We start from the raw sequence: 14,014 nt of genomic DNA on the forward strand, positions 1-14,014 counted from the left end.
TGTAAGCTTGAACTTAACAAAATACCCTCTCGAACTGAATGAAAATGTATATAAAGAATGGGAACTGGTGAAGCTGTGGTAGTTTTCTGAATGTTGCCTTTAAATTCTGTATCAGAGTCCAAATAGCCCTAAGTCAAGGATGCCATTGAAAAGTATCCTTCCCTGGACAGTTAAATTATTTAAAATTAGAACTTCGGAATATTATATCTGAATATATTTGAGATCATCTATTCTTTCATTGCTGTTATTTAGAAACCCTTTTGGCTGCAATCAACTAATAGTGGTTTAAACAAAAAGGTGGTATTTTTCTCACATAACAAGAAGTCTAGGTAAATGTAGTGGATCCAGACGTCCTTGGTGTCTTTTCTCTCCCTGGTCTACCATTCTTTGATGTTGGTTTCCAGAAACTTCTGTGCCTGTAGACATCAAGTCAGAGTTAAAAGCAGGAAGAAGGGAAAGGAAAGAAGATGGGGTGATGGCACTGGCAGACTTTCCCTATCATTTGCCATAGCTGTTTTAAAAGAGAATCCCTTGGGACGCCTGGGTGGCTCAGTGGGTTAAGCCTCTGTCTTCGGCTTAGGTCAGGGTCTCAGGGTCTTGGGATCGAGCCCTGCATCAGGTTCTCTGCTCGGCGGGGAGCCTGCTTCCTCCCCTCATTCTCCCTGCCTGCCTCTGTGTCTACTTGTGATCTCTGTCAAATAAATAAATAAAATAAATAAATAAATAAAGAGAGAATCCCTTATTTTAGGGAAGGTTAGAAAATGAATACTTATCTTTGTAGCCTTCATGGTAGACGCTGGTAAGAAAGAAGAGGGTTGGCATTGACTGGGTCTTGGGTGAATCAACCTAAAGCATCTGTCACAGTTCCCAAATTTGGCTTGTATCAGAATCTCTTGCACAGATTGTGATCTTCAGCCTTACTTACTGAGCTAGAATAGAATCTCATTCTCCAGGCTCGTCTTGGGAATCCATATTTCTGACTTGATGTTGTCATGATGCCTAGTAAAAAAGGTCAGTTTTTTTGTTTGTTTGTTTGTTTGTTTGTTTGTTTGTTTTTTAAACAAATGAGGAAAGCTATCCAAGTTGGGTTGCCTGCTTGTGATCATTAATATTAGAAACCCAAGTTTTGTCCTGGAGCTCAGTTTCTTTGACTCTCAGCCTTCCCTTCTCAGTCAGGGCTTTCTGTCCTCTAGAAATTCTGGGTTTTTTCCTCTCTTCTTTCAGCAGTCTGTTTACAGATCAGATCAAGATCAGATCAGATCAGATTAAGTCTCTCTGACTTCAGGATTTTGTGACTTTCGGGACAAAAAAAAAAAAAAAAGAAGTAGTAGAAATACACGTAATTCCTTTCTTATTTCTGAGATGGGAATGGAATCCTGGTTGGAACCAATTATCCTGAGATAAAGGATCAGGGAAACATGGGGCCACTTGGCTAATGAACAGAATACCTAACTGGGAAACACTATCCCTGAAAAAAATATTGAATAAAGAATACAAATAATTACAAAATTACCTTCTATTTGAATGACTAGTAATTAGTTCTTCATATAAAGAGATGGGGTTTATTTCCATTCTTTTAATCCTAGTACTATACTGTGAACGCCATAATAAATATGATTTTAGAAATTAATTCATGATAAATAGGGGTTTTTTTGCCTTTAGATTGGTAAATTACTTTTTAATTATAGTTTGGAGATTGACATATATATCAGGTTAATTTGACACTTGTTTTTCATATTTCAAAAGAAATGAAGAAGTTACTTTTAAAACCTACTTTGAAATATTATCGAAGTTCCCAAATTTTCTCATTGAGCCAATGTTTATCAATATTATTTTTCATGATGTTCTATGCAACTTAGTAATAATAGTTCATAAGGTATTTGGTAGATATCACTGTGTTTCTCTTAGAAATTTAAAACATCCCATGGTAGTTTTTTATAATGAAAAAATAATGAATATACTTAGAGTTCAAAGAAATAGATAAAATGGAAAGTAAATGTTTCCTACCACTAGAGATTTTGGCCACTAATTTTCAGAGATAGCCACAATTAACAATTTTTTGTATATCCTTCCCAAAATTCTCTACTCGTGTACAAGTGTTCTCTGTTAGAAGTATCGTAAGCATACACATACATACTTAAGTGAATCGTTAAATAGCAAGGAACTGTTTTGTATGATATGCTAAATACATGAAACTGTTGAAATTTTTAATTTTTTGTTTAATTTACGATACTTTTACTAAAAACCCACTTAATCTTAGTACATAAATGTGCTATATTGGGATGTAATAAACTTAATTCATCGAAAAAAAACCTTTGGAACCATATGAATTTTTGCCACGGTGACTTGGGTGCCTAGGTACAAGGTTTGGCAACCATGGAAATATTGATTTAAATTTTCTAGAAAGAAAGACTTTTATTTGCTTTGGATGCCTTTACATAATATTGGCACATTAGAATAATTATCTTAGCTATTAAACATAGTTTTAGGTGAAATTCAACCATTGAGTAATTAACAAAAATGATTGTACTTTTTTATTACTGGATTATACTAGTTACATTTTCAGGTGTAACACAAGTTCTTAAACAATTCATAAAGTGTTGGAGATCCAAAAGCATGAACATGAGTTAAATGATTACCAAAAACATGCTGCTGCATACATGCTACTATTTTTAGGCAGTCATTGAGTTCATTTTCAGAAACATTGGAATAAAAGAGAACTCTAAATGTTATCTCACTTCCCTCTCTATTTTATGAGTATATTTCAGCAGTATATTTCAGCCAGAATATTTCAGCACTAGAACTTCAGATTTTTTAATAAAAGTTCTATCCCAACTATGTATGTCTGGGGTGCTATGTTTGTTAACATAGGGTGAAGTTTTGGCTGCTATGTAAAAAGTGTCATTTCATTAGGACTGTTACTGTAGATAAATCTCTGAAGGTTTAAAAAGTTTTTCCTAGTTTGAGATAAAGTTAGTTGAGTATGTAACTTTGGGTTATAAAGATACCTATCTTTGATAGCAAGGTGAGTATTGGAACATCATTTAAAATCATTTTCTTAAATTTTTACTATCCCTTTGTTTTGAAAATTATATAATTTTAAAGATTAGCAAGATAAATCTTGGCTAAGAAGTAGAGTTTTGCCAGAAGATATTATATTCATTAAAATTATTTTTACTTTTTTTCCCTGGAGAATCACATATTAATATTATGAAATAGTATTGTCTAATGGTGTTTTACTGTGTGCAATTTTATAAAACAAGAAGCATTTTTAAAAGTACTTATAGAAATAATAATAATAAACTTCTATATAATTCTGTATAAAAATCCACAATATAGGGGCACGTGAGTGGCTCAGTCAGTTAAGCGGCTGCCTTTGGCTCAGGTCATGATCCCAGGGTCCTGGGATTGAGGCCTACATCCAGCTCCCTGCTCGGTGGAGAACCTGCTTCTTTCTCTCCCTCTGCCTGCTTGTGCTGTCTGTCAAATAAATAAAATCTTTTAAAAAAGAAAAAAAAATCCACAATATACGTGGCATACAGTATCTAGTTACTGGTAAGTTAATGTTGTAACTGTTGTCTTGAGTACTGTTGTCTTGTAACTGATATGCCTGAGGAAAAGCAAAATAAATTCTCAGTGTTCCCTGATATTTCAGCCGCAGTCTGAAGAATAAATTCTTCAAGTATGAAGTAAATTGCAGGCAAAATAAATATTTAAATGTACGAGGCAAAATTTAAGAAACTTTTTAGCAAAAGTATGAAAGACTGCTTCTAGAAACTTGTAGAGAAGGGTTTCTTAAAGACAACACAGTAAAATAAATTATAGTTTTAAAGAGTAAGCATGCTCAATTTGACTAATTTTTGAATTAAGAACTTTTCTTCATTGAAGGACATGAAGAAAACAAAAAGACAAGGCATAAACTGGGAGGAAAAAATACAGTATTTATCCAGAATACACACATAATACATAAAATTAATAAGGAAGAGAGCAAAAACCCAAGAAAAAAACAGAAGATCAAATGAAAACATACTCAACCTTATAATAATCAGGAAAAGAAAATTAAACTAGAGTGGGATATCTTTTTATATTTAGCAGCAGAATAGTAAAAATTTGAGAGCCTGACCACACCATTGGCAAGGATGTGGAGTAACAGAACTCTTAGACACTCTTGTTGTTAGGAAGATTTATGGCTTCAGTATTTTAGGAGAATTTGGCATTACTGGAATTGAAGATGGCCATGCCCTAAAATGCAGCTATTCCACTTCTATAATGTGGTACATGAGTCACCCAGATTCGTATTAAAATGCTTGTTCTTACCAAGTCTTGTATGGCATGGCCAAAGAGACAACATTTTTATCACGTGTCTGCAAGAGCTGTTGCTAGCCTAGGTACCACACTTCATAGGAAGGCTTTAGAGCACCATATCTTTTGAGATGTGTAGCACTTACAGAACATGGTGACATTTGCTTGGAATACTGGGCAAAAAGGACTGGTCTGCTCTAAGAGGCCAAAAGACCTTATTTTCCCCAGGGGGATTCTGAGCCACTTGCCTCACACCTACAGCTACCTGAGCTGGGGTACACACCTTGAGAAGCTCCGCCCTAGAGAAACATGCGTATCTGCTCCAGGGACAGGTTCATGAATATTTATAGCAGCACTGTCTTTGTAAAACCAAAAAGTGGAAACCCAAAAGTCATGATAGTGGAATGGGTGAATAAATAATGTCCTTCCAGTGGAGTGCTGAACAGAAGTGAAAATATGATCGAGGGCTGCGCTCATTAACATGAGTGAATCCCAGCAATGTAACAGCAGAAGTCATGAAGAATGCATGTAGTGTGATACCATTACCAAGTGAAAAAAGCAAGCAGAAATCATGTTTAGGAATACTTGTCTGTGTGGTAAACTATTTAAAAACAGAAGCAAGGGAATAATAAGCACAATTCGGAAGGGAGGACTTCTGTGAGAAGTACGTGGACAGCGTCAGCAGTTTTGGAAAGGTTTTATTTTCACAACTGGTTGCTGAGTTCATAGGTATTTTATTATGGTTTTATATGTGTATTTATGTACATATGCATACACGTATCATAAGCTCATCTATACCAATTATTAAAGAAAAATGCTTGTGATAACAAAGCTGGGAGTCAGTGTATTCTTTACTGGGGAGAGAGCATGGCAAGTTCAAGGGACTGGAAGATGACCAGTGAAGCCAGAGGAGAACTCAGGCCAGGATGAGGCTAGGGACTTAGGATCATTCCAGGCCTCGGTAACCATGTTAGGAAGTTTCAAGGGTAAGATGTTTTGTCTCCACCCTGAAGCACTGGCAGAATTTTGAAGGATTATAAGCATGTCAGAGACTGGCTGTAGTGGTTCTGGAACAGAGAGGGGCCCTGTTTAAACTACTTATTTTTTACTTTGTGCTGGGAATTTCTTTTGAGAAATTAATTGTGGGACTAGTTTGAGGCCTAGGATGATGGAGTTGTTCCTGATACATGTTTTTTTTTTTTTTGCTTTCTTCTGCCAAGTGCCTCTAGGTACTACCAGCTTATTGCACTAATTCAAGTCCAGAACTCTAGCCTCACTGGGCTCTGAATGTTCTGAACCAAAGCTGCTGGTATTTGTTAGGATTAGTTTCTTGGTTTATCCTTCTCCTGAGGGTATAACCCTGCAGAGCACTCGCTTCAAAGTGGAAGTACGGGATGCCTTATCAGGTACCCCACCCGGTATGCCCTGGCATGTGTCTTCTGTTTCAACACAGAAAACAGCAGATCAGCTTTGTGGCAGACAGTGAAAGCAGCTGTGAGTGTTGGCTATTTCTCTGAGTTTTCAATTTTGTACAGATTTTGGCCCAGAAATTTATTAATAGCATGTTAGGTCTTTGATGATTTTAGGAAAGTATTATAAAAATGGTTTTTAGGGCGCCTGGGTGGCTCAGTTGGTTAAGTGGCTGCCTTCAGCTCAGGTCATGATCCCAGGGTGTGAGGATGGCCTGCATCAGGCCCCCTGCTTAGCAGGGAATCTGCCCCTCTCTCTCTGCCCCTCCCCCTACTCGTGCTCACTCTCTCTCTCAAATAAATAAATGAAATCTTTGAAAAAACATGGTTTTTAAAGTTATCTTTAGGGGCGCCTGGGTGGCTCAGTGGATTAAGCCGCTGCCTTCGGCTCAGGTCATGATCTCAGTGTCCTGGGATCGAGCCCCGCATCCGGCTCTTTGCTCAGCGGGAGCCTGCTTCTCTCTCTCTCTCTGCCTGACTCTCTGCCTACTTGTGATTTCTCTCTCTGTCAAATAAATAAATAAAATCTTTAAAAAAAAAAAAGTTACCTTTAATGGGAGGTTCGGTCTTTACCTCACCCATCCTTACTGTGTCTTCTACCCCCCTTCCCTTTTCTCTATCACCCAATGTTAGATGATTTTATCTTTCTTAATTTTCACTTTGTACTCTTAAATATACTCATCACTCTGTTATGTTTTAATGATTATATTAGTTATCTAATTCTGATTTAAAACAAAATGACTTTTTTTCCCCATAGTTCTGTGGGTTGGTTGGACAATTCCTCTACTGGTTTTTCTTGGACTCACCATTGGGTCTTCATTTAGCTGGAGACTTGGCTGGGTTGGAAGATCCTAGAACTTCACTCATGTATCCAGCAGTTGGTGCAGATAGTTTACAGGGGTACCTAGGTTTTTCAACACTTAACTAACTTCCTTACATGATTACCTCAGGGCAGCATTTCCAGAGCAGAGTGGATAGCTACAAGGTTTCCTGAGATTTGAGTTTTGAGACTTGTATACCGTTGCTTCTGCCACATTCTGTTGATTAAAACCAGTCGCAAGGTCAGTCCTAATTCAGAGGGAGGGAAAATAGACTCCACTTCTTCATGAGAAGAATTGCAGAATACTGTGACCATGTTTTCAGTTTCCCAAAATGATGTTTGTCCTCCCTAAAAACGATGAATAGCACCTTCTTTCCCATTCCCTATTATATTTCTGTCATTTGTACACTGTGGGGCATATAATGTGTTGGGGGAGTTTTTCTCATTATTTATTTATTTATTTTAAGTAGTCTCTATCCCCAATGTGGGGCTTGAACTCGTGACCCCGAGATCAAGAGTTACATGCTCTTCCAGTTGAGCCAACCAGGTGCCCAACATATAACATGTTTTGTTCTATCACTACCTTCTTATATTTGTTTTAGTCTTAGCCCTTCTAAGTTTGTCTCTCTCTATATGAAAACACACATATATATTTAAATATACATGCACATATGTACATACATATATGCATGTGTTCATTATATTTTCACTGTTCACTACTAGTTTTTTGCCATAGGTTTTTTTTCCCCCTAACTTTGAGATATAATTGACATACTACATTGTGTAAGTTTAAGAGATACAAAGTGATGATTGATATATGACGCACATATGCATTAGAAAATGATTACCACAGTAGGGTTAGTTAATATATCCATCAACTCACAGAATTACCTTTTCTGTGTGTGTAGAGAACATTTAAGATTTACTGTCTTAGCAACTTCCAAGTTTATAAAACAGTATTGTTAACAGTAGTCACCATGCTGTACATTAGATCCCTAGAACTTACTCAACTAAATATTTATGAGGCTGCCTCAGTGGCTCAGTGGGTTAAGCGACTGCCTTCGACTTATATCATGATCCTGGAGTTTCAGGATCAAGCCCCACATCTTACACTCCCTGCTCAGAAAGTCTCCTTCTCCCTCTGTCCCACACCCCACCACCTCTGGCCCACGCTCTCTCTCTCACTCTTTCTCTCTCTCAAATAAATAAATAAAATCTTAAAAAAAAAACCTAAAAATTTATGGTAACAGATGGTAAGTATGCTTATTGTGGTGAGCATTATGTAATTGTCAAGTTACTATGTTGTACAATCGAAACTAATACAGTATTGTATGCCAGTGGGTATACGTCAATAAAATAATTACAGTTTATACCCTTCGACCAACATCTCCCTATTTTCCTTCCCCCTCCACCCCACCCCCATGCCAGGCCCTGGAAGCTACCATTCCACATTCCACTCTTCTTATGAATTCCAACTTTTTCTACATATAAGTGAGATCGTGTACTGTTTGTCTTTCTCAAACTTAGTTTACTTAGCACAATATCCTCAGGGTCCATCCATTTTGTCACAAGTGTTAGGATTTCCTTTTTTGTGGTTAAATAATATTCATGTGGGTGTTTTTTATCCACTCACCCATCAGTGGACAATTAGGCTGTTGCCATGGGTTTTTCAGTGAGCTCTTGGTCAATTGAAGATTATCGTCTAGATCGGGCGGTTTGAGCTATCACAGGCCCAGTGTGAATCACCTGTACTTTGTTTATTCCAGACGTCCAACCTAGAGTTACCATTGAGTCCTTACTGGATTAGGTTTGAAATACAGCCTCTGATTAGTAGCAGTAAATAAGATGTGACAGTTTATAATACAAAAGGGGATCTGAGCTTTGTGCAGTGCCAGTATCGTAGCCAAAGTAGCCAGTGAGGTTTATCCGAGGCGCGATTATTGCTAATTGAAACAAAAGGGGATCTGAGCTGATACTAGAGATACTAGAAACATTTGTGGAATTCATGGACTACATTACTGCAGAAGCAAATAGCCTCTATTCACCTTTTCTTAGGTAACATTATGTAGTACGATAATGAATTAATAGTAGCGACTATTAGTAAAGAAAAATTGTTTGGGGTGCATTTTGTTTAAAAAGGTAAGGAGGCTTACAACATGTTTTAGGAAAGTTGCTCTTAAAGATTATTAAAACATTTGGTATTTAAGTTTTCAGTTTTTCTGGAAATCATTTCTTTGGACATTCTTATTTTCTCTATATAATACTAGATAAATGTGATCCTACCAAGGTTTCTACAAGAACTTCAAATAAACCATATTTTGTTGGTATCTTAATATTTTCAAGTTGATTGCTGTGGGTGAAATAGTTTTTTGTCTCCAGTTACAGATTCTTTATCTTGTCCTGTTATGCAAAATGTTCAGCCTCTCAAGTCCAGCCCAGTCGTATCCACTGTTTTATCAGGAGCCTCATCAACACGAACACCTCCAGCTGCAAATCGCCTAGTTGAGCCTGTAGCCTCAGTTACAGAGCCATCGGAGCTGCTACAACAGAAAGGTATTTTAAAAATGTATTACATATATGTGGAGAGCGTGTACACGCACACGCACACATATTTATACACACATACTGATTCAAAAACCTGATTTTATTATTTTTAAAAATTTTTTAAGTTATTTATTTATAATCTCTATACCCGATGTGGGGCCTGAAGTCATGACCCCCAGATCAAGAGTCATATGCTTTTCTGACTGACCCACCCAGGTACCCCTCAACGAGGTAATTTTTTAAAAGTCAAACTGTGTAACCATCATATATAGAAAATAAGACAAAATGTAATTTCTAATCTCAATTCAAACACTATTCCCTTTTTATATATTAACTTCCAGTCTGTTTATGATTATTTACATAATCACAGTCATATCTTACGTACCATTTTGTGTATTGTGTTTACATTTATTAAATTATACACAGTTCTTCATATATCCACATATAGTCGTTGTAGTCATTTTCATGGCTAATACTTCATCGTTTCAGTGTATTGCAATTTACCAGTCCATCCCTCTATTGTGAACATTTGTTTTTTATTCTTTAAAGGTTATTATAGTTTTCTTTTAGGATAAAGCATCCAAGATTTTTTTATTTAATGAATCTCCATATCCTATTTGATGATTTCTCTGCTTGTTATTATTAATGAAAGTAACTTTTGACCCAGTTTTGAGAATAAGAAGGATGAAAACGAAACTGTAAGCCATACCTTTGCAGCATGGACAAACAATACAGTGTATTCATTTGCTTGTTTAATATTCTCCGTGTGTTAAATAAGTGACAGGTAACTAAAATGTGTTATTTTTTACTCTCTTTCCCTACTTTGCCTTTTATTTTGTTTTTTTTTTTCTGTCTAAAATTCCAAATCTGTTGATGTTTCCAGTTGAAATACTGTATTTTTTATTTCGTGAGAGAGAACTGAACTGTTACTAGGAAGTTTGTATTTCCATAGCAACCATTAGTGATATTTTAGGGACTATACTTACTGTGTTATGGCAGCTTCTCACATTGAATTTGCAGAATTCTCTTTCTCTCATGTTTCTGAAACTCAGAAAAAGCATTTCAGGTTGATCTCACTACTTGCTGTCTGTTGAGTATGTGGTCAAGAGTACTTTCTATCATTTGATCAGATAATACATTATAAATTTTCTTATTTGGCTTTATAGGAAAACCAACTGCAGCATCCTGGAGTGTCCATTGATTCCCAACAAGCCAGTGGGTATATTAGGAATAAAATCTAGTTTTTTTTATAAGCATTTGCCTTTAAAATGAGGGACTGGTAAGAAAGTTTTGCTTATCATGAGTAGAAAAAACACAAGCATAGGTTGAACCCCTAACAAATGAATGGTATCTTTCCCCTACATTTATGACTGCCTTCCATTTCTTAAATATTATGCTCATTTTTACCCTTCACATTCCTCCTCCTAATATCTTTTTTCCTATTATATTTTCTTTTTTTACCATTTTACTTTAAGTAGCATCTTACCATTGTACTTTGTCATTTTACATGGTTTTACAAACCACCTTCCCACAAAATAATCATAATTATGTTTCCTTTCTTTTCTTACTCTAATACAGATTTAATAGGATAGATTTGAAAAGAGGAGCTACCATTTATGGAGCATTTACAATGTGCCAGAAACTTTATATTTATTGTCTCATTTAACCCCCATTGCAATCGTATAATATTATCCCTGTTTTACGGATGAGAAAAGTGAGATTCACAAAGATTAGGTGATTTCCCCAAGGTTTTAAATTACTCTGCCTAAGTAGCAGAGTGAAAGATTTTTAATTCAAACTTGTTTATTTTTCTATAAAGTGAGGGTGAATTGTTTTCTTATTGCTAACAATCTTTTGATGTACCTAAGAGAAGCTCCTTGAATAAGTAACAGTAAAGAGAATATTAGAAACATTTGAACTGTAGCTTTTATTGTTCCTTTTTCTTAAGTAAGGGATTGGTTTAGCTTAGTGGCCTTTTTACCTTTGGATAGATCTGGATGTACAACATACAGTGTGCGGTAGGGCTACTATATGTGTTGTGTAAGTTGTGGTTTGTGTGAATGGTGCCTATTGTATTTAGGTGGTGTGTGAGCTGCATAAGCTATGCTGTGGTTCTGATATCCCTACTAAAATATTAATGCTTCAAAGAGATCACTGTTTTTCTCCCGGCTTCAAAGACATCCTTGCCTAGTTATTCTCAGAAGGACCCAGCATTCTTATACTGGTTTTAAGGCAGGGGGCTGCAAAGTTTTGCTTGCATATCTCCTAAAAACTTTTTGGGTAAACTCTGTAACCACTTAAACATTTTTTAGATTGACATCTAAAATTTTTCACCAGAAGTCTAAATAGTTGAAGGCATGTAATTTTTCAACATAATGCGTATATTGACTTTTAAAATAAAGATGTTGTATTATTCTTTGTATCCACTAGAATGAACCTACCATCATGCTTTTAAAAAAGGCCCAAATGAACTTTTCTTTAAAAATTTTCTCCTTAATGTTGTACTGTTTTCCCTGAATATAATAATATAATATACTCTTAAGCTAGAAACTCTTTTATCATTCTATCATACTTCTCTGCCATAGTAATATTATATAAATTGAAATTTTACATTTTGCTTTATTGTCTATGACCATAAGATCTAAGCATTAACATTTTTTCTTCTGGATTAAACTGTCAGTACAATTATTGTTAGCATATAGTTGGTCAAAACAACATATAAACATTATGAGTTTGCCTATTTTTTAGTGGGAAGTACATTTTTACTGGAAGTATATCTTTGGATGAGATGAATGGCTCTCTCCCATCCCCACCATAGGTTTGTGTACCTGAGTTGTATATGATTGAGTGCCAGAATAAGATAAACTTCAGATAAATTTTATTCATAGTTTTGTTTTTTTTTTTTAAGATTTTATTTATTTATTTGACAGAGAGAAATCACAAGTAGATGGAGAGGCAGGCAGAGAGAGAGAGGGAAGCAGGCTCTCTGCTCTTGATCCCAGGACCCCGAGATCATGACCTGAGCCGAAGGCAGCGGCTTAACCCACTGAGCCACCCAGGCGCCCCATAGTTTTTATTTTCACACATATAATTGTTATAAACTTTGTTCAAGTGAAGTAGCTAGGAATGGTAATGAAAGGCTTTTTTTAAAGCAGTATTATTCTTTGGAGTTTTTTAATATGTTTAACTTCTGAGTTACATATCAGAAATTTTTATTGTTGTTTGTTCCATTTTATTTTCCAGATTGTAGATAGATGGTAGCATCATTACTGTCATGTAGCAGTTTACTTTATAAAGTGTCTTTAACTTTTATTTTCTCACTTGATCATCAGGTGAAGCAAGCATAGCATATTTCATCTTCCTTTTATAGAAGAAGAAATTGAAGTTTAGAGAGGTTAGGTGTCTTACCCAAAAACAAACTCCCTGAGTGGGGTGCCAAGATCAGTATAGATCTTCTGCATTCAAACCTAAAACTTGTTTAACTGAATCAGCAATATTCAGAATATTGTGAATTTCATTGTACCGTTGCCAGTACAATATCATATCCTTTAAATGTATTTTTATCAAAGACTTGAAGTTGTGATAGAGGTCATTCATTTTATTTGTGGTATCACATATAACCTGATTGGCAAAGGCAGTCTTCATTTTCAAACCAGTGGGACAAATTTTATTCTTTGTCAGAAAATCTAATTTCATTTTTTTAATCTAAAGAAACGTATTCCTGGAGTTTCAAAGGCGTATCATAAGCTCCATTGAGAAATAAATTATAGCATATATCTTTTAAGCCAAATTACTAAAAGCAGTCAAATTTAAACAACAAAGATCTAATGTGAGTAATTTATCCTTTTTTAGAGTAAGTTATAAAAACTAGACAATGAGTCAGTATGCTGTTTTTCATTACCAAATTTGAAATAAAGCAGTGCAACATGTACCCAATATTACGCTATTTATGAAGTGAGGATTAGCTTGAAAAGCATTGTATTCCTATGGTAAATATATGCATTGTGTGTATCAGACTCTGATATTTGACTTTTTAAAATGTTTAAATAGGAATCAAGTATAAAAATCAGAAACAACTGTTGATTTCTTCAGACATCATGATTAAAATATTTCCATGTAATTAATTGAAAAAGAAAAATATATACCATTAAGTGATAGTAGGTTCCCATTAGTAAATATTTTTTTGTTGTTAAAAGGAGGCAGAGAGGGGCGCCTGGGTGGCTCAGTGGGTTAAGCCACTGCCTTCGGCTCAGGTCATGATCTCAGGGTCCTGGGATCAAGCCCCACGTCAGGCTCTCTCCTCAGCTGGGAGCCTGCTTCCCCCTCTCTCTGCCTGCCTCTCTGCCTACTTGTGATCTCTCTCTCTGTCACATAAAAAAATAAGATTAAATTTTTAAAAAAAAGGAGGCAGAGAGAATTAAATATTGTATAAAATAAAAGGAGGTGAAAAATGATTATAATCATTGTAAGTATTTTATGATAAAATAGGTTGTAAAATACTTTATTGAATATCTCAGATTGACTCTGAAAGAAATTATGTACAGTTTTTATCTATGAGTTTTATCCAGTGTATCTTGAAAAAATTGGTCAATCCTAGAAAACATTCTACTTGTTTTTAAAAGAATTTACATTGCTAAGAATACTACTAAGATTGGTGGAGGTTTTTTTTTAATGACTTGCCCTATCCCCTGTAGGATTAAGTATAAATAAATGTTTTTAATTAAATATACACAAAGATACATTTTTAAAATTCAATAATAATAGCTAATAATTAGATAGTAATTAGTATATTTCAGGCAACATTTGAAATGTTAAACTTTGAAATATACTAATTCATTTAATCCTTACAACAACCATTTGAGGTAGTTATTACCCCTTT

At 35.3% G+C, this 14,014-nt stretch overlaps 1 protein-coding gene across 6 annotated transcripts in view; it reads left to right on the forward strand.

Moving 5' to 3' along the window:
• Positions 1-14,014, forward strand: part of SEC24B (SEC24 homolog B, COPII coat complex component) — a 92,529-nt gene that overhangs the window by 27,261 nt on the left and 51,254 nt on the right. For all 6 annotated transcript variants that reach the window (XM_032333123.1, XM_032333124.1, XM_032333125.1 and 3 more), the window contains exon 3: positions 8,971-9,144. In XM_032333123.1, the coding sequence (XP_032189014.1) occupies positions 8,971-9,144 (174 nt within the window). The remainder of the gene's footprint in view (positions 1-8,970; positions 9,145-14,014) is intronic.

The sequence above is a fragment of the Mustela erminea genome, chromosome 2 (genome assembly GCF_009829155.1).
Source record: "Mustela erminea isolate mMusErm1 chromosome 2, mMusErm1.Pri, whole genome shotgun sequence".
NCBI classification, from domain to species: domain Eukaryota; kingdom Metazoa; phylum Chordata; class Mammalia; order Carnivora; family Mustelidae; genus Mustela; species Mustela erminea.